Source organism: Cetorhinus maximus, chromosome 9 (genome assembly GCF_964194155.1).
Source record: "Cetorhinus maximus chromosome 9, sCetMax3.hap1.1, whole genome shotgun sequence".
NCBI lineage: Eukaryota > Metazoa > Chordata > Chondrichthyes > Lamniformes > Cetorhinidae > Cetorhinus > Cetorhinus maximus.
The window spans coordinates 117,282,094-117,304,340 of NC_135887.1; the positions used below are offsets into that span (position 1 = coordinate 117,282,094).

The 22,247-nt window shown below is 44.2% G+C and overlaps 2 protein-coding genes across 3 annotated transcripts in view; one reads left to right on the forward strand and one right to left on the reverse strand.

Annotated features, from left to right (window-relative positions):
- The window catches only part of dnajc24 (DnaJ (Hsp40) homolog, subfamily C, member 24), a 102,072-nt gene extending 100,317 nt beyond the window's left edge, over nucleotides 1–1,755 (forward strand). For both annotated transcript variants that reach the window (XM_078549416.1, XM_078549417.1), the window contains exon 6: nucleotides 1,088–1,755. In XM_078549416.1, the coding sequence (XP_078405542.1) occupies nucleotides 1,088–1,221 (134 nt within the window). In that variant the 3' untranslated portion in view covers nucleotides 1,222–1,755. The remainder of the gene's footprint in view (nucleotides 1–1,087) is intronic.
- Nucleotides 1,756–2,151: 396 nt separating this feature from the next.
- immp1l (inner mitochondrial membrane peptidase subunit 1) overlaps nucleotides 2,152–22,247 on the reverse strand; it is a 152,309-nt gene continuing 132,213 nt past the window's right edge. The window contains exons 7-8 of the mRNA XM_078549414.1: nucleotides 4,534–4,644; nucleotides 2,152–4,344 (exon numbers count right to left, since the gene is read on the reverse strand). Of these exons, the coding sequence (XP_078405540.1) occupies nucleotides 4,282–4,344; nucleotides 4,534–4,644 (174 nt within the window). The 3' untranslated portion in view covers nucleotides 2,152–4,281. The remainder of the gene's footprint in view (nucleotides 4,345–4,533; nucleotides 4,645–22,247) is intronic.

Below are 22,247 nucleotides of genomic sequence, written 5' to 3' on the forward strand. Positions count from 1 at the left end.
ATGGCAATCAAGTCCTGGGGTGGGACTCAAACCCAGAGCTTCTAGCTCAGAGGTAGGGATACTATCCACTGCGCCACAAGACTTCCCTGTAAACACCATTAGGTACTTTTAAATTAGAATTGTTTAATGGTTCGTTAGAAGAGAGGATATAACATTAGCAACGATCCCATCTGCAACTTTAATTATGGCATGGCCCCAAACTGTAAAGATAACTTCAACACTAGTGATACCACAACAACGTTTTGCAGACCATTTATTCAGTACCTACGTAATAAATGTCCTGTGGCACTTCAGAAAGTGGTTTATGGAAGGCAGGACGCCAAGTCAAGCCAGGAAAGCAGAGATTAGGGGAGGGATAAATGAAAGTTTGGTCAAAGAGAATTTGAGGAGGTTTTTTAAATGAGAAAGCTAGAAAGGTTTGGGAGAGAACTCTGGAGAGTAGCGTCTGGGTGGCTGAATGCTGATCACTAATGATGAGGGAGGAGGAGGTGCACAAAAGAGTGGAGTCAGATGAACAAAATGTTGGGGAAACAGTGGGTACAAGACTGGAGGAGGCTGTGGAGATGCAAGACTAAAGATTGTGATAGATCTGTGGGACTTAGGGCAGCAGCGTTTTAGACAAGGTTTTTATTTCATTCTCGGATGTGGACATATACTTGCCCTGTGAATTTGGAGTTTATGGATGTTGGACACCAGCAACAAGAGCTTTGGAGTAGTCAAGTCTGAAGGTTACACTGGCAGAGGGACCGGGGTCAGAGCAGAGGTTGGCACTTTGCAGAGATGGAACTAAGTGATCTTGGTGATGGAGAGGTTATGGGGTCTGAAGCTCAGCTCCATAATAAACAACACACTAAGGCTATAAACAGGCTGGTTTAATCTTAGCAGTTAATGTCATAATGAAGCTTGTGCATCGTTAATAACACTCCACCATTTCAATTAAAATCATTAAAAATGTACATCTTTTTAACAGCATAACTCAGATACATTGATACATATATTATGATATAATAATGTCAAAACATTACAAGAGGTTTATTGATTGATTTGTGAAAACAGAAATGCTAATTGGTTAATTTTTTTTTACAAGCTGACCAGTGCTACACATATGGTTGTCGATGCGGTGGTGAATATGTTCTTTCCAGAGAGGAGGCAGAAGAAAATGTGTTTCTCCTCTGCTGCAACACTTGCTCTCTCAGCATAGAGATCTTGAAGAGAAGTTGAAGTATTTCAGTTGTGTTTCCTTTAATTTTTCATTTAGAAGGTATCGGCCACAGTACAGAATGAAAACTAGAAATGCCGACTGCGATGAATTACTGACACTTGCAGCTGCCTAGCTGAGATGTATTTTAAATGGCTGCATCACTCGGATTAAAACCAACAATCAGAGTGTAAGTTTCAGTAAGTTGGGGGCCTAACTTTTCAGTAGAGGGGTTCTACAGTGAACATGCCTCCCAGCACTCATTTTGTACAGATGCTCAGCAACAAGATCTATCCTATCAAGCAGCACAGAGAATTAATGATGGGAAAAGTTTACATGCAATGCTTTCAATTGTAGTATACAGTACAGACAGCAAGCATGCACCCATGACGTGGCTTTGGAGCAGCAGTTCAGAACAAGCGCATGAGCTCTTGAAGGCAGAGAAGATGGTGTCTCTCTGCCCCAGAGTTAACGTTTGAGCTCTGATACCTTGTGTCCTACTGTGAATATGGAAGTTGTTGCAATTAATAAAGGTTGGATAATCTTGTTTATCTAAATTGTTGTAATTTATGCTTTATGGTCTTATAAATGTTGATTTTATGGATATTCACTGGACATTAATGGCATTTATCCATTAATTTAAAAACGGTCATGTTATTGATTTTTGACCCGACATGCTAAATCCAACATAATCTGTAAATTTTTTTGTGCTTTTCCTGTTTAAAATCTCTCACTGGAGCTTTCTAGCTGATTTATTGTAGGTTCAAGGCTGTCTCTTGTCCACTTGTCAGATTTCTTTTTAAATGTTTATGATCTGTAACAGGATCATAACACTATTTAAATACAACGTGGAAGTTTTGCTGACTAAATTTAATATAAAGTCTGTCACTGTTAGACAGAATATGATCATCTTTCTTACTCGATCAATTGTAGCTAGTGAGATAACACATTCATTTGAATATAACAAATATTTTATTGTAGAAGAGCAACACAATTTTCTACAATTCGGTTTCTAAATCTACAAAAGTCAATGCAGAAATTTAAAATGTTTTCTGACACCAAAGAAAAACCACAAGCTAACAGGAGTTTACAGGACAGAAGGAGGTCATTTAGTACATTGTGTCTATGTTGGTTCTTTACCAGCTTAATCCCACAATCACAAGTATAGTCATTCGTAAATGAGAAAAACTGGTTGACATTGACTATGTTATAGCACCTTTTTGGTATCTGAAGTTAACATTCAACTAAGCAGATTTGGCACTTTGAGGTATGTAGGCAGTATGAGATGTGGTTTGCAAGAGTGCCTGCAATCCTTTAATCACTTGAATGCTGCAAACCACTTCATATGGAAGAAAATATCATTAGAGACAACATTTGTTCTACGAGGTTACCTATTCTAGCAAGAACAATCAGAGGTTAGTGACAGAGCAAAGGTAGTGATGGCAGGCCCAGTGCTAGCAGATATAAACAGTTGCTGTCACTGGCATTTTGGTGGGTTCACTGGTTTGGGGGTGGGAATGAGCCAGCCCATTCAGTCCAGTAATATGCTGTCTATATAGGATTTTGTCGGTACCTGGACAGGTTCCAGCCAGACAGATGAAGTCCAGCTTGGAGCAATACGTTATCTATTATTGCTGATTTCAACTCCATTTTGGCATTATAAACATGGCAGATTATATTCCAATGGATAGGGTTCTGTAACAAAAAACAAGAGGCCCACAACGGAAGAAATCAAAACTCAAAACCCTGAAGGAATTTGAAATTATGGGGATTACTCAGTGTAGAAGCACAGAAACATGAGATAAGGCATCCCGAGGTCTCAGTCCTCCCATAACATGCAGAATTTGAGTACCAGAGCCAAATACTGAGCCAAAAACATTGTCATATATTTTCTGGTTAGGGACTAATCTTCAGGATCTGCCCAGCACTAATCCTGAGCAATGATTAATTTAAACCTAAACCTGAATAACTTTCATCCCTGATGATTTCCTGTGATCTCGGACAACAGCAGCACATGCGGAATGTGGGGGTTGGGGGGGGCGGTGACAGTAGCCTAGCGGTTATGTTACAGGATGAGCAGTCCATAGGCCTGAGCTAATAATTCAGAGAATAGGAATTCAAATCCCACCACAACAGTTAGAGAATTTGAATTCAGTTTAAAAAGATAATTCTATAAACAAAAAGTTTATATGTAAAAATGAACATAAAGCTGTCAAATTGTCATAAAAACCCAACTGGTTTGCTAATACCCTTATCCTGTATGGGACTCTAGTCCCAGAGCAATGTGGTTGACTCTTAACAGTACTTTTTACAGGGCAGATGACCTACTGCCTGTTCTTGACTTCACTTTCGCCCTGTAAATGTGGGGAGAAGAGGTATACAAAAGCTGTTTCATTGTCAACTGTGGATCCTCAGCTTCTGTCCCTAAGTTGTCTCCTGACTAGAAAATAGTTGACAAAAATAATTTTGGCTTTCTACTCAGTCAGATAGTCAGACAGAGGGAGCACAAAAGTACATACTCCAGGTATTGGGTCATCTAGAAGATCTTTTATAGTCCATAATTGGTTTTCAAACATCAACTGCATTTGAAATTTTAATTTAATAGTAGATCATATCTGCATGTTATTTCAGGCAGTGTGGACATATGAAACTAGGCATGGGCCTTCAATTGTGCGAACAGCAAACCTGCACCTTCTCCCACCACTAGTCATCAGATGCTCTAGGCATCATTGCGGTCCCAGCTGCTGGAACATGACTCCTTTCTTTGTGATCGTCTGCAATCAGCCACAGCCTGTCTGAGATACCCTCAATCGTTTTCAGAAAACGACCAACCTTTATTCTTTCATCCCAATCCTTCCTGAGAACTTCACTGTCCACGACTTTCCGACACCTCCTGTGTGCCTCACATTCCCTTCTGTAGCATGTATTTATCCTTATTATTGTACACAGTTCTGATTACAGGACATTGCTTTCAAAAATCACCACCAGTGATTTATTGATTGCTTGTGAAGTCTTTGGTCTTTGAGTTGTATTTAAATAAAAAATACTCTGACTGAGAATGAAACCGTTGCCATATCTTTAATTCATCGTGGGAAAGTGCTATTGGGGCTTTCTTTCAGGAAACCAAATTCATGTGGCGGCCAGATCTATAAAATACAAATCAACATTAGTATAATCACCTACATCCTTGTTATTCACCTGCTTAATGTCACTCCTTCACTATAATCAGTATATCTTTGACAAGTCTTATGCAATTTTTTTCAGTGACGTAATGTAAAGGATAATTCAAGTTATCCTTTCATAAGTAATGGTCTTGAACTGCTGCTATTGTTTACCTTAAAGCATGCTCGACTCCGAATCAATGCATAAGGAACGGGCCCGTAATTCCTGGAATCCGTGGAGTTATGTAGATTGTCACCTTCTAACCAAACATGACCTTTTGGTACCTAAAGAAAAAAATTTGAAAAAATGATTTGAGTGTTTTAAGATGGACAAATACAACTGAAAAAAAAACACGTAAATAAAACTTTGCTTAATTTTTAATCAGTATGTTATAACACTGGAGGTCTTGTGATGCAGTGAGTCCCTGCCTCTGAGCTGGAAGCTCTGGGACTTGATGGCCACGGAAGGTGTGTTCATAAGGTGGCCAAACAGGTGGATTGCCAACCTGCAAATCCTTCCAACATGCCTATGGCAGGCAGTAAGAGAGGTAGACTCCTGGTCAGCCATGCTTGATGCAGAGTGGTGCCTCTCAAGCTATAGCCACTGGCTTCATGCTGGAAGAACATTCCAGGAAAAACAAGCTATGGAAAACAGATGTAAGCATATGCTTTGTCCGCCTCATGCATTTCTAGACGCAAGAAGTCTTCTAAGTCTGTTATATCACTGTATTAGCATTAAACTATTGCTTCACAAGCAACTTGTATATTCATAGAGTTAGTTGGCTGTGGCATTTTCAAATTAGTTGCACAGATTGGTGGTGCCTGCAGCATCAGCACCAGGCTCGGTCCTCAACTCGCAATTGTTAGATTGCAAAATAACAATCTCGGAGGCTGATAAAACAGAAGGACTGTACCTGATGAATCTGCTGCTGAACATGTCAGGGATGTGACCTTGAAGGCCATTTAATTTTCATGAAGCTTCTGCCCTTTTTTAAATGAGAATAAAATCTTTTGGGTTACTACTGGGGAAGGTGTTTCATTTACAGGCCACTTGGCTATGAGGTATTGACAAACTAACTGTTGTTATCAGGTGTTATTCTTCCACACCCAGGAAGGATTTAGCATTGAAGTGTCTTGTTTAAAAATTGCTCAAGTTTCTTAAAATGACCAAGGGATAGTTGCACAAGGACAAGAGCATGCCTGCATGTTAAATTTGATTTGATTTACATGTGTTTGCTGTAATCATGCATTCCCCTTGTTTTTAAATAATACAGTAAATTCTGGTTTCAGTGGCCAAGTATAGTATAGACAGTTGACACCAGAAAATTGTCGCTTTTAATATTTTGGCTACAGCTCATTCACCATCTTAAGTTCAGATCATCTGAACCCCCATGTTCAGAATACAGCCTTGTATTTCAGTCCGACAGTTGGAAAAGTTGGAAAAGGAATTCCTGTCGTTTGCATACTGACTTATGTTAGTAGCTTTGCACCTTCTTTGCAGTGGAGTAAGTTACTGATGAATTAGTTAACTCAATTGCAGCTGTGACAGACAGCGCTGATCTGCTAAATTTTCACATGAAGGGTGTCACTTTGTACAAATATATTAGGGAAAAATATGCATTAAACAAGTTTGTTCTGTGAGCCCAGATATCTCAGTTCTATTTGCACTTTAATTTTTTTTTGGTCACAGGATTCCCTGTTTGAATTTCATGTGCATCAAGGCTTGGATTGGGATGTTGCCTCAGGGAAGGATAAATCAGGACATAAACATCTGTTAGTACTGGCAATTTGAGATGTCTCCAAATTAATGGGAATATTGACTTAAACCTTTGTACCTGGCTCCTGAGGCTCCATGATACAGGCCCTATTCAGCTCACAAAGACAAAAGGTTTGATACTCCTGCATTAAAAACTATATTACTGCTCTGTCCAGAGCTTTTTAAAGTGGAATACAATCTTATGTTTTGTGCCCAGTCTGGAAATACCATATAGTGCAATAGTCTGATTATAAATACCCCTTGTGGAAGCTATGATAGGTCAAATTGCAAACTGATTTAAAAATCAAGATTACTTAATATTAAAGATGATAGACATCAATTTTTTTGGAGGGCAGTTAAAAGTTTACATCTTAAACTTACACTGGAATGCTGATGAATAAAATCATTATCTGGCTCAGAAGGGTTTTTAAAAAAGTAAATCAAACATGTTTTCGTACAAAGGTTAAAATTTACTAGTGGGTATAAAATGTTCAATGCAGCCAAATTGAACAGTGAAGGACCATGAGGGGATTGTTAACAGTAGTAAACCTAAAATAAATGTGCCTTGGGTGTTGCAGTGTGTTGGTGCATTAACAAGCTGCTGCTTGGGCTGTTTGATCCGAGCTCTCAGTAACAGACAGTCCCATTTTCACCTGGGATGCCTGGGAAAGATACCACGCAGAAGTCAATAAGTCAACCCACAATATTTTTGCTTAACAGGTGGTCCAAAGTATGGTAATGGGTCACCTGATTGTCTCGTCAGTCAAGGAGTTGTTCGTTTAAAAGGAAGAACTCGGGAAGGAGGGAGAAAACAATTAGAAAAAAGATCATCATACAAGTAGAGTTGCTAACCCATCAGTTGGTAACAAGAACGTGTGGTATAAAGACAGAATGAGCTTGATTGAGTAATATTTAAACAAGTTTTCTAAGATAGTGTCCATGGCTGTTCATTTTACATAGGCATTATTTTTAATGGGTTAATGGCTCCAGTAAAATAGCAAACAAAGCAATATATACAAATACATTAAGAGTCCAGCTGCTATTGCCAGCAACAATAATCTCTATCTTCATTTTTTTATGGTTTCAAGAACAAAATATTTGAAATGCTAGTTAAAGGTTATGTTTCAGCATGAACTTCCTTCAAGAGCTCAGTTCTGCAGATCTTTTGTTATAAGAACCGGGATTGTAGCCATATCCCTTCCTGTCCCTCAAATCAGCATGTCCTCATCCAGTGGCTGGATTTTGTGGAGGCGACAGGTTTCCCACTGCCAGAGATGAGAGAGCTGGGGGGGTGACCCCGCTTTAGTGAGCATTCAGGGCCATATTTTGCCTGCAGCAGTCAATTAAGTAACTGCCACCAGGGCTGCAGTCCTTATTTGAGGACAGCGGCCCAGCTCCAAGAGCTGCCAGCTGAATCAGAGAGCTGGCGGCTCAGCAGCACCACCACTAACAGTGGCCAATGCTAGGGCTGCAGCTAGCGGATGAGGGGATATCAATAGCTTTATGCCCTTCGTGGGGTCTGGGGGTCAATCAGGCCAGGCCCAACAAGGTGTGGGGGGTAGGCCGTTGAGAGCAGGTGCTGCGGGGTTGGCCACTGCCTTCAGGGGGCCCCTCCTTGGGTCAAAGAGTGCCTAAAAAGTACCTGCCTGGAGCCTGCTGGGAAGCTATCAGGGTTTACCTGGCGGTCTCCACACTTGGCAGTGGACATCCCACCTACTGGTGAAATGGTAATGTATGCGGGAAGAGGCCCTTAGTTGGCTACTTAAGTCACTCAATTGGCTATGGGCAGGTAAACTTTCTGATACGTTTTCTGCTGCTGGCAAAGTGGCAGGGCAGCAGGAAGGCGTTGGGTAGGGCACCCACCATCTTCCCGCACCATTTGCCAACCTTCCTGCTTCCCAAAAGGCTAGTAAAATTCAACTCAAATAATTTCCTGCCTTGTCTCTGAGTTGCTACTGGCCTGACAACAGTGATAGTTCACTAACTAACAAGATGGATTGGGAGATGGATTCCTACTCAAATAATACTTTTAAGTTGTACTGAAATTTTTCAACTTTTTGATATTTATGATATCTGCAAATTAAGTAGAAATATTTTGAATTTGAAACTCACCGATCCAGGATCAGCATGGAATGCAAAGACAACCCCCATTACCAACCATCTCCTTAAACCCTCACCTCTGCCTCCTCCATTTTCAGCTCCAAGGAGCTCAAGGACTCCTTTATCATTAAAACTGGTACCATCCCTTCTGCTGCCTCTTCCATATCACTCACTTCCTCTCGCCCACCAAGCCAGGCTTCCCACAAGGGAACCCACATCCCCCTGAACCCACATCTTATTCTAGTTTCTCTCCTATCTCCCCTTGTGCTTCCCCCATCACATCTTGTTCTTGAGATCCACCCTGTATCTCTCAATTCTATTCCCACTAAACTGCTGATGACTCTAGGCCACCAAGATAGCTGACATTGTAAACGGTTTTGATGAAAACTCAGCTGAAACTTTAACTGTTTCTCTCTCCACAGTTGCCTTCTGACCTGCTGAGTATTTCCCGCACTTTGTTATTTGTTTCAGATTACAGCAGCCATAAGAACATGAGAAATAGGTAGACCGTATGACCTATCGAACCTGCTGCACCATGCAATATGATCACGGCTGTTCTTTGGCTTCAATTCCACTTTCCTACCCTCTTCCTCGTATTCCTCAATTCCCGAGGCACCAAAAATCTGCCTATCTCAGCCTTAAATATATTCCGTAATGGAGCATCCACAACCCTCTGGGGTAAAGAATTCCAAAGATTCACAATCCTTTGAATGGGGAAATTTCTCCTCATCTCAGTCCTAAATGATTATTCCCTCATCCTGAGACTATGCCACCATGTTCTAGATTTCCCAGCCAGGGGAAACAACCCCTCAGCATCTACCCTGTCAAGGTCCTTCAGAATCTTGTATATTTCAATAAGGTGACTTCTGATTCTTATCTCCAGAAAATATAAACCCAGTTTACTCAGCCTCTTGTCATGGGACAACCTTTGCATCCCAGGGACCAATCTAATGAATCTGCCCCCAATGCAAGTACACCCTTCCTTAAATATGGAGACCATAACTGCTAATTTCCAATTTGCTGGGATCATTCCAGAATATAGGGAATTTTGGAAAATAATAGCCAGCGCAATCACTATCCCTGCAGCTATCTCTATTAGAATCCTTGGATGTAGGCCATCATGTCCTGGGGATTAAACGGATTTTAGTCCCTTAAATTTTTCCAGAGTATTTTGTCTCTGCTGTTATTAATTACCTTAACTTCCTCACTCTTATTAACCCCTAGGTTACCCTCTATTCCTGGTATGTAACTTGGATCTTCTACTGTGAAGACGGACACAAAATATTTGTTCAATCTATCTACCATTTCCTCATTCCCCATGATAATTTCCCGTCTTTGTTTCTAAGGGACTGACATTTATTTTAGTGTCATGTCCAGTTATATCCTATCCATAACTTTCAAAACATGAACTATAATCAGTTTTGAATCTTCAGGGACTAACTTTTCTTCTAAAAATGGTCATTAAATGCTGCAAAAGATAGCCATCGAGAGTTGCCTGACTTAATCTTTGGATTCAAACTGCCACACTGTCTTGAAAGGACAAAAGGACACATTCCAAACTAAGAAGTCTCAATACTCATCTCCTGAACTCATCCAAAAGGTGTTTCCTGACTTGAATGGGTCTTTTCAGAAGAAAGACAGTGATTATCTCAGACCCACATGGTAAATGTCTACACACAAAGACCAAGGTTGTGGCTAATTTCCATTTGGACGGGGGCTTTTTAAGGACCACATGATAAGGCAGCCATCTTGGCCTCCTTTTAAAAAAAGGGTTTTAAGTTGTGTTTGCAAGACACAGGACAGCGAGAGAAAGCAGCAGCAGAAACGGCAGCAACATCTGCATCTTAAGCATGCAGGTGCAGCAGGCGGTAAAGAAGGCAAATGGTATGTTGGCCTTCATAGCCAGAGGATTTGAGTGCAGGAACAGGGATGTCTTGCTGCAATTGTACAGGGCCTTGGTGAGGCCACACCTGGAATATTGTGTGCAGTTTTGGTCTCCTTATCTGAGGAAGGATGTACTTGCTATAGAGGGAGTGCAGCGAAGGTTTACCCGACTGATTCCTGGGATGGCGGGACTGACATATGAGGAGAGATTGAGTCGATTAGGACTATATTCACTGGAGTTCAGAAGAATGAGGAGGGATCTCATAGAAACCTATAAAATTCTAACAGGACTAGTCAGGGTAGATGCAGGAAGGATGTTCCCAATGATGGGGGAGTCCAGAACCAGGGGTCACAGTCTGAGGATATGGGGTAGACCATTTAGGACTGAGATGAGGAGAAATTTCTTCACCCAGAGAGTGGTGAGCCTGTGGAATTTGTTACCACAGAAAGTAGTTGAGACCAAAACATTGTATGTTTTCAAGAAGGAGTTAGTTTTGCTCTTGGGGCGAAAGGGATCAAAGGGTATGGGGAGAAAGCGGGAGCAGGCTATTGAGTTGGATAATCATAATGAATGGCGGAGCAGGCTCAAAAGATGTGCTGGCCCTGGAGAGGGTCCAGAGGAGATTCACGAGAACGATCCCAGGAATGAAAGGCTTAACATATGAGGAACGTTTGAGGACTCTGGGTCTATACTCGATGGAGTTTAGAAGGATGAGGGGGGATCTGATTGAAACTTACAGAATACTGAAAGGCCTGGATTGAGTGGACATGGAGAAGATGTTTCCATTAGTAGGAGAGACTAGGACCCGAGGGCACAGCCTCAGAGTAAAGGGAAGACCTTTTAGAACAGAGATGAGGAGAAACTTCTTTAGCCAGAGAGTGGTGAATTTATGGAATTCATTGCCACAGAAGGCTGTGGAGGCCAGGTCACTGAGTGTATTTAAGACCGAGATAGATAGATTCTTTACTGGTAAGGGGATCAAAGGTTACGGGGAGAAGGCGGGAGAATGGGTTGAGAAACTTATCAGCCATAATTGAATGGCGGAGCAGACTCAATGGGCCGAATGGCCTAACTTCTGCTCCTATGTCTTATGGTCTTATGATCTCAAAGGGCTGAATGGCCTACTCCTGCTCCTAGTTTCTATGTTTCTCTGTTTAAACTTTGGGACTGCAACATCATAGGGTCTGCAAGCCTGTTCCTTTTCAATTTCATCAGTACAGAAAACCAACCTCCTGGTAACGAAACTATAAGTGACTAACTTTGTGACCTTCTCAAAATTCATCTCTTCAAAGGAATCCTGCAATAATCCTGACACACGATTTCAGCTATTGAATCCCCCTAGACTACCCTTCGGGAGCGAAAATTCCTTCTTCACTGGGTCTGCAACTCATGCTTTTTTTGAAGTCGAGCAAATCGTGTAAATTACGAACTATTCTTTTTGCCTATAACTTGCGAAATTGCACTATTCTTTTTAACTGTATTTTCCTCGTGTGAGTGTATGTCTGAGTGGTGAGTGATTAACATAGTGTTAGATTTTCAGGGTAAACGTGAATACATAATCCTTTTTTATTTAAACCCACAAAAAATTTGCTACTGGTTATTCAAATTGACCACACACTCAGGGGTTAAATAACACACACGTTACAGGCAATAAGGAAAGGGAAAAGGAATTGCAGTAGTTGCCGTCTTTCATCTCTGAAACATTAACTACTCTCTTCCTTTCTTTATATTTGTAGAAACTCTTACTGTCTATTTTAATATTCCTGGCTAATTTACTCTCATCTTCTATTTTTTTCCCATTTTATCAACTTTTTGGTACTTTGTTTTTGGAAATGGTTCCTCCCCCTCAGGACAGGTGACCAAAAGCTTGGTAAAGAGTTTTAAGGAGTGCCTTAAATGAAGAGAGGTGTAGGGAGAGAAATGCAGAGCTTAGGACCTAGGCAGCTGAAGGCACAGCCATCAATTATGGAACAATTAAAATTGGGGATGCGCAATAGGCCAGGATTAGAGAAGCGCAGAGATCTCAAAGGGTTGTTGGACTGAAAGAGGTTACAGAGATGGGGAGGAGCGAGGCCATGGAGTGATTTGAAAAAAATGAGAATTTGAAAATTGAGGCACTGCTGGGCTAGGTGCCAATGTAGTGAGCACAGGGAATCATGGGTGAACAGGACTTTAAGGCCATCTGTAACCTATCAGTTTGTGGGGGCTACATTGCTCTCTTTGAAGCTGTGATCAGTTTTTATTGGATTTCTTAGGTTGCCATGTATGCAGCAGGATGCAAAGCAACTTTATTCCCTACACTGCCAAACTCAGATCAAACTGACTGCAGAATGCACTGCACAATAAAACTGGCAGTGGCATTATTAAACACACATGCAAACTCACCTCTCCAATCATGAAAAGGAAAAACAATGGATTGAGCATTTGATATACTTGTCTCAGAGTAATGAGACACCAGTACAGTGACTTAATCCTCTGGCTTCCACACCTACCTTAGTGGAACTAGATATAAGAAGTAGGAGGGCTGCAGTCATTATAGGTCGTGGTGCTTCTCTTGGTGCTTGGCTTGAGAATACCAGAATTAGGGATTTGGATGTGTCCAAAAACGAAGGGTACAGGAAATGATCTGCACCTCGATCTGTCACTTCCCTCCCCTCACCATCCTATCTACATCCATGGGGTTGGAAGGGCTGTCCCATCATCATACTGAGCCATTACTCCCTTGGAATATCCCTCATTACTGGCTGTTGATCACGTATTTCCTGTGAAGCTATGGCCATGGAGTGGGATCAGCCACAAGGAAACTCACTGTATCTGTCTTTTTTATTGGCAGATGCAGGGCACCCTGTACCTAGTGGAGGAGCTGAGTTACGAGAAGGATGCTGTTTTCAGCTCTGAAGATGAGTTCCGTGAGGAAGAATTTTAAAAAGCGATGGATTCTTGGGTGATCAATATATCAGAATATGTGCTGCCATCTTGAGCTTCAATTTCAGTGCTCTCGTATTCAAGTCAGTTGTATAAAATTACAGCTTTCAATAGGTGTTATTGACACACCCAGAAAAGCAGAGATATCAAGCTACAGAGATATAACTACAAGAATATTTGCAGACTGCAGCAACTGTCACGTGACTGAAAGTCATTTGACTGAATGGCATGTGACTGAATTCCAGAAATAGGTCCAACCAAACTTGACAATCCGAACTATTGTCTGCAGAAGGTTTTAGGGTAGATTTTCCTTCTCATATCAGCACTAAAGTTTTTGGCAGGAAGTCTATAAATGGAAAATAAGGCACAAGCTGATCACAAATTTCTCTTTATTCATCTTGACAGGTCAAGAAATCAAGAACAGTTTGGGCCTGATTTTGCAATGAAAGCTTCCACCCACCAAGGTTTGCTCTGGAAAAGCAAATGTGTTCCATACTTTTTTCAAACAATGTAGAGGCAGCCAAAAAAACTCATGTTCTGATGAATGTGGATACCTAATTGATGTACTTCTTTTGGTTTAGAAATGCCTCTACCGATTCCCTTTTTGTCGATCTTTATTACCTCGTCAGCTATTTGCACATCCCTCCAATTTGTGCAGGGAAGGTACAGTCTTGTGCAACATGTTTTCTCCCTGTCATGCTAATTGTATAGCAACAAAACAGTTAGAAGGGTAAAGATTATTTGACGCAAGCACAACTGCAAACTGCTTGCACTTTAAAAATATTAGAAATTAACAAAGAATAAACGTACTCCCAAACTAAGAACATAAGCGCTCTTTATTTTTTTTAAATTACATCTCTCGGGAAACACCTCCTATCATTCAGCTGGATGGGAATGCTCTCGCGTGGCTCCATTCTTATCTATCTAATCCTTGTCAGAGAATCACTTGCAATGCCTTGCCTTCCTGCTCCCTCAAGGATCAATCTTTGGTTCCCTCCTATTTCTTATCTGCATGCTGCCCCTTGGTAACATCATCCGAAGGCAAGGGTGCTAATTTTCACATGTACGATGACACCACCCAGCTCTCTTTCACCACAACCTCTCTCAACTCCTCCACCATTGCTAAATTATCAGACCGCTTACACGACATCCAGTACTGGATAAGCAGAAGTTTCCTGCAAATAAATATTGGGAAGACTGAAACTATTGTTTTTGGTCCCCACTTCAAACTCCATTACCTATCCACAATACATCCCTCGCCCTGCCAACAGGCTAAGCCAGTCTGTTTGCAATCTTGTGTGACATTTGATTACAGAATGTTACGGCGCAGAAGGAGGCCATTCAGCCCATCGAGTCTGCACCTAATCTCTGAATGAGCATTATGACTTAGTGCCTTTCTCCTGCCTTTTCCCCATACCCTTGCACATTGTTTCTATTCAAATAATCATCTAATGGCCTCTTGAATGCCTCAATTGAACCCACCTCCACCACACTTCCAGATGTGCATTCCAGACTCGAACCACTCGCTGCGTGAAAAAGTTTTTTCTCACATAATATTTGCTTCTTTTGCAAATTACTTAAAATCTGTGCCCCCTCGTTCTCAATCCCTTGACAAGCGGGAAGTTTCTCCCTATCTATTCTATCCAGCCCCCTCATGATCTCCTCTTAGCCTTCTCCTCTCCAAGGACAACAGTCCCAACCTCTCCAATCTATCTTCATAATTGAAGTTTCTCATCCCTGAAACCATTCTTGTAAACCTCTTCTGCACTCTCTCCAATGCGTTCACATCCTTCCTATGGTGTGGTGCCCAGAACTGTACACAATACTCCAGCTAACTAGTGTTTTATATAAGCTCAGCATAATCTCCCTCCTCTTGAACTCTATGCCTCTTAAAAAAGCCCAGGATGCTGTGTGCTTTATTAACCGCTCTCTCCACCTGTCCTGCCACCTTCAATGATCTATGCACATATACACCCAAGTCCCTCTGCTCCTGCACCCCCTTAAGAATTGTACCCCTTGTTTTATATTGTCACTCCATGTTCTTCCTACCAAGATGCATCACCTCAAACTTCTCCGTGTTGAACTTCATCTGCCACCTATCTGCCCACTACACCAGCTTGTCTATGTCCTTTCGAAGTTCCTCACAGCTTACAATGCTTCCAAGTTTCGTATCATTCACTAATTTTGAAATTGTCCCCTGCACCCCAAGACCTAGATCATTAATATATATCAGGAAAAGCAAGGGTCCCAAGGCATCTCCACTACAAACCTTCCTTCAGCCCAAAAAATATCCATTGACCATTACTCTCTGCTTCCTATTTTTCAGTCAATTTTGTATCCATGTTGCTACTGTCCCTTTTATTCCATGAACTATAACTTTTCTCATAGGGCAGAATTTTCCGCTGTTGGTGGGGGGAAGAGTGGGTGCAGGCGCAGGCGCCGGCGGGCGCGGACCCAATCAGCGCCCGCGATCGGATCTGTGCTGCCATTTTACGTGGGCGGGCCAATTAAGGCTCACCCAGTGTATTTGCCGACTCCCGTGGATGGCGGGAGTGTGCGGGCTGCGGCGGGCGTGCACAGACTGCCGGGTCCAATGGCGACCCAGTAGTCTATTTAAAAGAAGTCCTGGCAGCCTCCTGGAGGCTGGTGAAAATGGCCAATTTGAGGGCACACCACAGGGAGTCGGCTGAGCAGCCCAGGCTGGAGGGAAGGGCAGAGGAGTAGGCCAGGCTGCAGGGTCTGCCACAGGAGCAGGGCAGGCTGCAGAGTAAGTCAGTGTGGGGCCAATGCGCCCCTCGCTTTTCAGATGAATGCCTTGCTGCCCTCTTCGAGGAGGTGGCAGCACGGCGGGAGGTGGTCCCCCAGGATGGGAGCAGGAGGCCCCCCCACATGACCAAACGGCCTGGGAGGAGGTGGCGGAGGTGGTGAGCTCCCGCGACGTGGTGCGGCGCACCTGGATCCAGTGCCATAAGCGCTTCAATGATTTGTTGCGCTCTGGAAGGGCGAGTACCATGTTGACATTGGGCATTTAACCCAGCAGGTAGCCTTAGCCTTTGAGGCTGCGCGGGTCAAACACATACCTAACTCTCCAAACCAGCCAACATCCTGGTAAACTTCCTCTGCACTCTCTCTCCACTGCAATCACATCTCTCCCATAAAATGCATTTCAGAATTGCACACAGAATTATAGCTGTGGCCTAAGCAGTGTTTTCTGCAGTTGGAACATTACCTCTCTGCTCCTATATTCTATGCCTCAGCTAATAAAGGCAAGTATGGCATATGCCTTCTCAAACACCTTATGTACCTGTCCCGCTACCTTAAGGGTAGTCGACATGCACACCAAGGTTCCTCTGATCCTTATTATTTCCCACAGTCCTACCATTCATCAGGTAATCCTGTGCCTTGTTTGTCCTGCCCAGGTGCATCACCTCACACCTATCCACATTACATTCCATTTGGCATTCATCAGCCCATCTGACTAGCCCGTCTATATCTGCCTGTAATGTAAGGCTATCCCCCTCACCATTTACCACCCCACCAATGTTTGTGTCCATTGGTTCTGGGAGGTTGAACGCATAATGAGCCAGGGGGAAAGGGATGAAGTGTGTCACTGTATGCACACTAACTGATCCACTGTCCTTGTTGGTCATTTCAGCATCGTCAGAGCATGGCCGCCAGGAGGAGCTGCAGATGCCCCCTCTCACACCTGAGGGCCTTAAGTGTCATCTGCATCACACCATTTTTGCGAGGCAGGCACCAGCGCAGATACTAGCACCTTGGTGGGAATTGGAACATCGACTAGTGTCCCGGGGCACAGTGGAGAGGGCACTTTACAATCACCAGAGGAGCTGGCAGAGACAGAGAGTGCCGATGGCGCCAGCAGTCGGAGAACTGCAGGGGACCGGGCACATGCTGAGTCAGTGAGTGATGATGTGCCTCTGGAGTCGTTCGCGATGCAGCAGCTGCAGGAAATGCGGCCGGGTGTGCGGGAGCAGCTGGGAGTGTTACATGAGGCTGTGCTTTTCTTGATGTCCGTGGTGGAGGAGTCCATGCAGAGCATCACTGATGCAATGAGCCTCATGGCAGAGCGTCATGCTTCCTCCATGGAGAGAGTGGCGACTCTCTTGGAAAGGCGCCTTCAGGAGAACAATCAGGTCCTCCTGGGGTTACGCTCGGACCTGCAAGCCCTCACGGCGGCATTGGCCACAGCTGGTCAGTGCCAATGTGGGGGTTAGTGTGGGCTTCAAGCTTCCCAGCTCATTGCCCATCCATCCACGGTGAGCAGGGAGGTCCGAGGCGACCTCACGTCGGCGCAGCAGCTGCCTGTCGTACCTGCGGGCTCCTTTCACGGCGCTCCAGATGAGGGTACCAGCTCCTCTGCCCCTCTCTCAGTGACCGCTTCATCGGGTGAGGCTGTGATGACTGGGGAGATGCCAGCTGTGCGACTGGCAGATCCCTCCCAGGCGGGCCCAGCACAGGCTTCATGGGCCAGAGGACGACCGCCAAGGTCATCGAGGCCAATAGGACAGCAGAGTCAGCAGGCTGTCTCAGATGCCACTCCGAGCGATGGGGCGGCACCAAGACGTAGCACCCGCAAATGGAAAAGTAAGGCACATTAGGCACACCATGGGTTTCTCACTGGTGCTTTTGTGTTGGCCCGAGATTAGGTCCTTATAATGTATTTTTGCTTGCGTACAGTTTTATTTTGCAATTGGGAGAACATCTAATGTTAAAATTAAAATTCAGATGCGTGACCATGTCTGAGGGTGGCTCGTTTGTTCTGCATGTGTATGTTTAAGAAAAATGTCATGAGTGTTTGTTTGGACATTCAAATTTATGTCAAAGGCCCTTAGTTTCTGCTGATGACCTGGCAGATTTTGCACTTAGGTGCCGAGTATGGATACGCCAGGCAAGGCCGGTCCAGCTGATCCATTTGTGTTGTGCTAGCTGAAGGTTTGTTGGATTAAAGCCTCCCGGGTTTCCTTGCCTCCTTGGTGTAGTCCCAGGTCAGCGTCTACCCCCTCAACATTCCCCTGTGCATGCTCATCCTCAGAATCAGTGCTGGACTCACTGTGTGCAGCTGCAGACACTGCGTCGACGTCTTAATCATCCACTGCTTCCCCCTTTCCAGCGCAAGATTGTGTAGAGCGCAGCAAGCAACCACTATTAGCAACACACGATCTGGGGGATACTGGAGCGCACCCCCTGTGCGGTCCAGGCATCGGAAGCAAATCTTGAGAAGACAGATGGCTTTCTCCACCACAGCCCTTGTGGAGCCGTGACTCCTATTGTACCGCTGCTCAGTTTCTGATATTGGATGGTGGAGAGGCGTCATGAGCCACATTCTGAGGGGATAGGCTTTGTCACTCACCAGCCAACCATCCAGCCGGGCTGGAGCACTGAAGATCGCCGGGACCTGGGAGTGTCTGAGGATGTAGGCATCGTGGGAGCTGCCTGGGTACCTTGCACAGACTTGTAGAATCAGCATCCTGTGATCACACACTATCTGCACGTTCATGGAGTGGAAGCCCTTCCTGTTGACGAAGGCACCGGGCTCACCTGCTGGCGCCTTGATGGCCACATGTGTACAGTCTATAGCACCCTGGACATGGGGGAAGCCAGCAATGGCTGCGAAACCTCTGGCTCGCTGTGCCTGGCTAGCCTGGTCACAGCAGAAGTGGATGAAGGTCAATGCACGCCTGAACAGAGCATCTGTAACCTGCTTGACAGCTGTGTGGACAGCTGATTGGGAGACACCGCAAAGATCACCCACCGAGCCCTGGAAGGAGCCAGAGGCATAGAAGTTGAGGGCAGCTGTGACCTTCAGAGCCGCTGGCATGGGGTGTCCACCCATACAGTTAGGGGAGATCTCAGGGCCAATCTGACAGATGTAGTTGACTGTCTCCCTTGACAGTCAGAGCCTCCTTCGGCACTGCACCTCAGACACGTTGAGGTAGCTGCTTTGCCGCCTGTATACCCTGGCAGCAGGATAGTGGCGTGTTCTGTGGCCCCTTCCACCTTGGACTGCCTCTTGGCCCTGCGCCTTTTGTGCCTGCGCCTGTACTCCCAAAGGTGGCTCCCCTGGAGGCTGATTGTGCACTCCTGGCCTCCTCCTCCTTCTGGCCCTCCCTTCCTCCTCAGAGGAGCTGCCTCCAGTGGACATGTCAGATCCCATACCCAGGCTAAGGGGAGGCCTCCGGAAAGCTGCAGGCCCGCTAAAGATTCCTGACTGCAGAGAGCTGAGCTGAAGGTTCAAAGTACACAGAAAGCTGCTGGAATTCGTTCTGAACTACTGCAGCTCACACAGGCAAGTTTAAAATACCTTCTCCAATAAATACTCCACAAAGCAGATTGACGACCCCACTGAGCCCTCTTATCCATCCTGCGGATGAGGTTCATAAAAAAGTCTCTTACCTGCCTGCCTGTTGCGCTTGTGCGCCGACCTGAAGATCACATGGGCGCCTAAAAATCGTCATCGATTGATGACTAAAAGGTCTTAACTGGCTTGTTAATTAATGGCGGGCACGCGTCAGATTTCATTGCGTGCCCGCCCAGCGAAATATCGCGATGGCGCGCGGTGATGTTGGGACGCTCGCCCAATGTCACCGCGCATCATTTTACGCGTGGCCGTGCGGGGTCCACCCCCCGCACGTCAAACTGAAAATTCTGCCCATAAGTCTGTTGTGTGGCACTATATCAAATGCCTTTTGAAAGTCCATGTACACCACATCAACAGCATTACCTCAACAACCCTCTCGGCACCTCCGATTGGGTGTGTGCTGCCAATTTACGTGGGCGCGCCAATTAAGGTCCGTCCAGCGTGATGCACACCCGGAAGTGCTGTGCGCTCCCTGAGCAGACGGGGGCGGGGGGGTATTCCCTGAGTCGGGGCCTGTGCTGTTTCACGTATGCTTGCGAAAGAGCACAGAAATCTCCAAGGCACAAAGGTGCCTCAGGGAGATTAGTTTAAGTTCTGGGAAATTTAGTAAAGGTGAAAAAAATTTTTAAGCACATGAAACTGTCACATGAGCTGGACATGTCCAATCATTTTTTCAAAAATATTTAATTAATAAACCCTTCATGAAACCTCATCCTACCTTAAGGTTGGACGGGCAGAATTCTTAACAACTTTAATTACTTTCTTAATGGCCTTAATAGGCCTTTGACAGTTCGGCAGGCGCGCAGCCGACAGGGCTGTGTCTGCCAAACTGACAATCTAAGTGACGCGCGGTAACGTCGGGACACCCGCCCGACGTCAACACGTGTCATTTTACGATCGGCGAACAGGCCCCGCCCCCGCGGGCCGATGGAAAAATTCTTCCCCTGCAAGTTAGTTAAACACGATATCCCCTTTAGAAATCCATGCTGGCTCTTCCTAATCAACCCACATTTTTCCATGTGGCTGTTAATTCTATCCTGAATAATTGTTTCAAGAAGCTTCCCCACCACTGAAGTTCCGAGCTTATCCTTACAACCTTTTTTGAACAAGGGCATAATATTTGCAATTCTCCAGTCCTCTGGCACCTCCCCTGGGTCTAGGAAAGACTGAAAGATTATGGCCAGTGCCCTCTGCAACTTCCACTCTTACGTCCTTCAATATCCTTGGATGTATCTCATCAGTCCCAGTGCCCTGTCAACTTTAAGTACCAACAGTTTATCCAACACTTGTCCTTATCAATTTTGAACCCTTCTAGTGACAGAGTTGCCTCTTCTCTCACTGTGGCCTCAGTGGCAGCTTCTTCCTTGGTAAAGACAGATGCAAAGCGTTCATTTAACACCTCAGCCATGCCTCCTGCCTCCATGTGTAAATCCCCTGTTTGGTCACTAATTGGCCCTACTCCTCCTTTTACCACCCTCTTACTATTTGTGTGCCAATAGAAGACTTTGGGATTCCCCTTTATGTTGGCTTCCTGTCTTTTCTCATAATCTCTCTTTACTTCTTTTATTTGCTTTTTCACCTCCCCTCTAAACTTCTGTATTCCGCTTGGTTCTCAATTGTATTTTCTACCTGACACCTGTCATAAGCACACTTCTTCTTCTTTCTCGAGATGAGCTTCCAACCTCATATTCATGCCATCTCGAAGACGATCTTATTCCACCTCCATAACATCAATCAACTTAGCTCCTGTCTCAGCTCATCTGCTGCTGAAACCCTCATCTATGCCTTCATTACCTAGACTTGACTATTCCAATGTACTCCTGACTGGTCTTCCACATTCTACCCTCTGTAAACTTAAGTTTATCCAAAACTTTGATGCCCTTGTCTTAACTCGAAATAAGCCCTGTTGCCCTATCACCCTGTGTTCTCTGAGATACATTGGCTCCCAGTCAAACAACATCTTGATTTTAAAATTCTCATCCCTGTTTTGAAGCATCTCCATCACCTTGCCCCCTCCTATCTCTATACTCTCCTCCAGCTACAGAATTCTTCACAATATCTGCACTCCTCTAGTTCTAGCCTCTTATGCATTCCTAATCATAATTGCTCCACCATTGATGGTTGTGCCTTCAGTTACCTAGGACTGAAGCTCTGGAATTCTCTCCTTACACATCTCCACCTCGCTTTCTTCCTTTAAAACACTTCTTAGAAAATACCTCCTTGACCAAGCTTTTGGTCATCTGCCCTAATATCTCCTTCGTGGCTCACTGTCACAATTTATGATCCTGCAAAATGCCTTGGGATGTTTCTTTACATTAAAGGTGCTATACAAGTATAAGTTGTTGTTATTGTTGAAAACTGTAACAAATGCCATTGCATTCCAAAATGAACTGCAATGTTTCTCTATTGTTGTCAGGCCAGATTTTATTGATAATTTATGCCTGTGAAAGTGGGAAGGCTGAGTCTCATTTTACAGTTAATGTACACTGGCAGTCTTCTGATGCGTTAGGTGCAAAGCGAATTACACATGTTACAGCTTTTACAGTCTGAACAGAAACAAAATAATCAGTCCATTAATAAATCAGAGACAAATTCATTTACTTGAGGAAGGATCAACGAGTTTGATCACAGGCATAAATTATCAATAAAATCTGGCCTGCAGATATCTTGGCAAGTTTCTATGTAACCACTATCAATAGTGACCACAATAGAGAAACATTGCAGTTCATTTTGGAATGCAATGGCATTTGTTGCAGTTTCCAACAACAACAACAACTTATATTTGTATAGCGCCGTTAATGTAAAGAAACATCCCAAGGAATTTCACAGGATCATTATAAAAC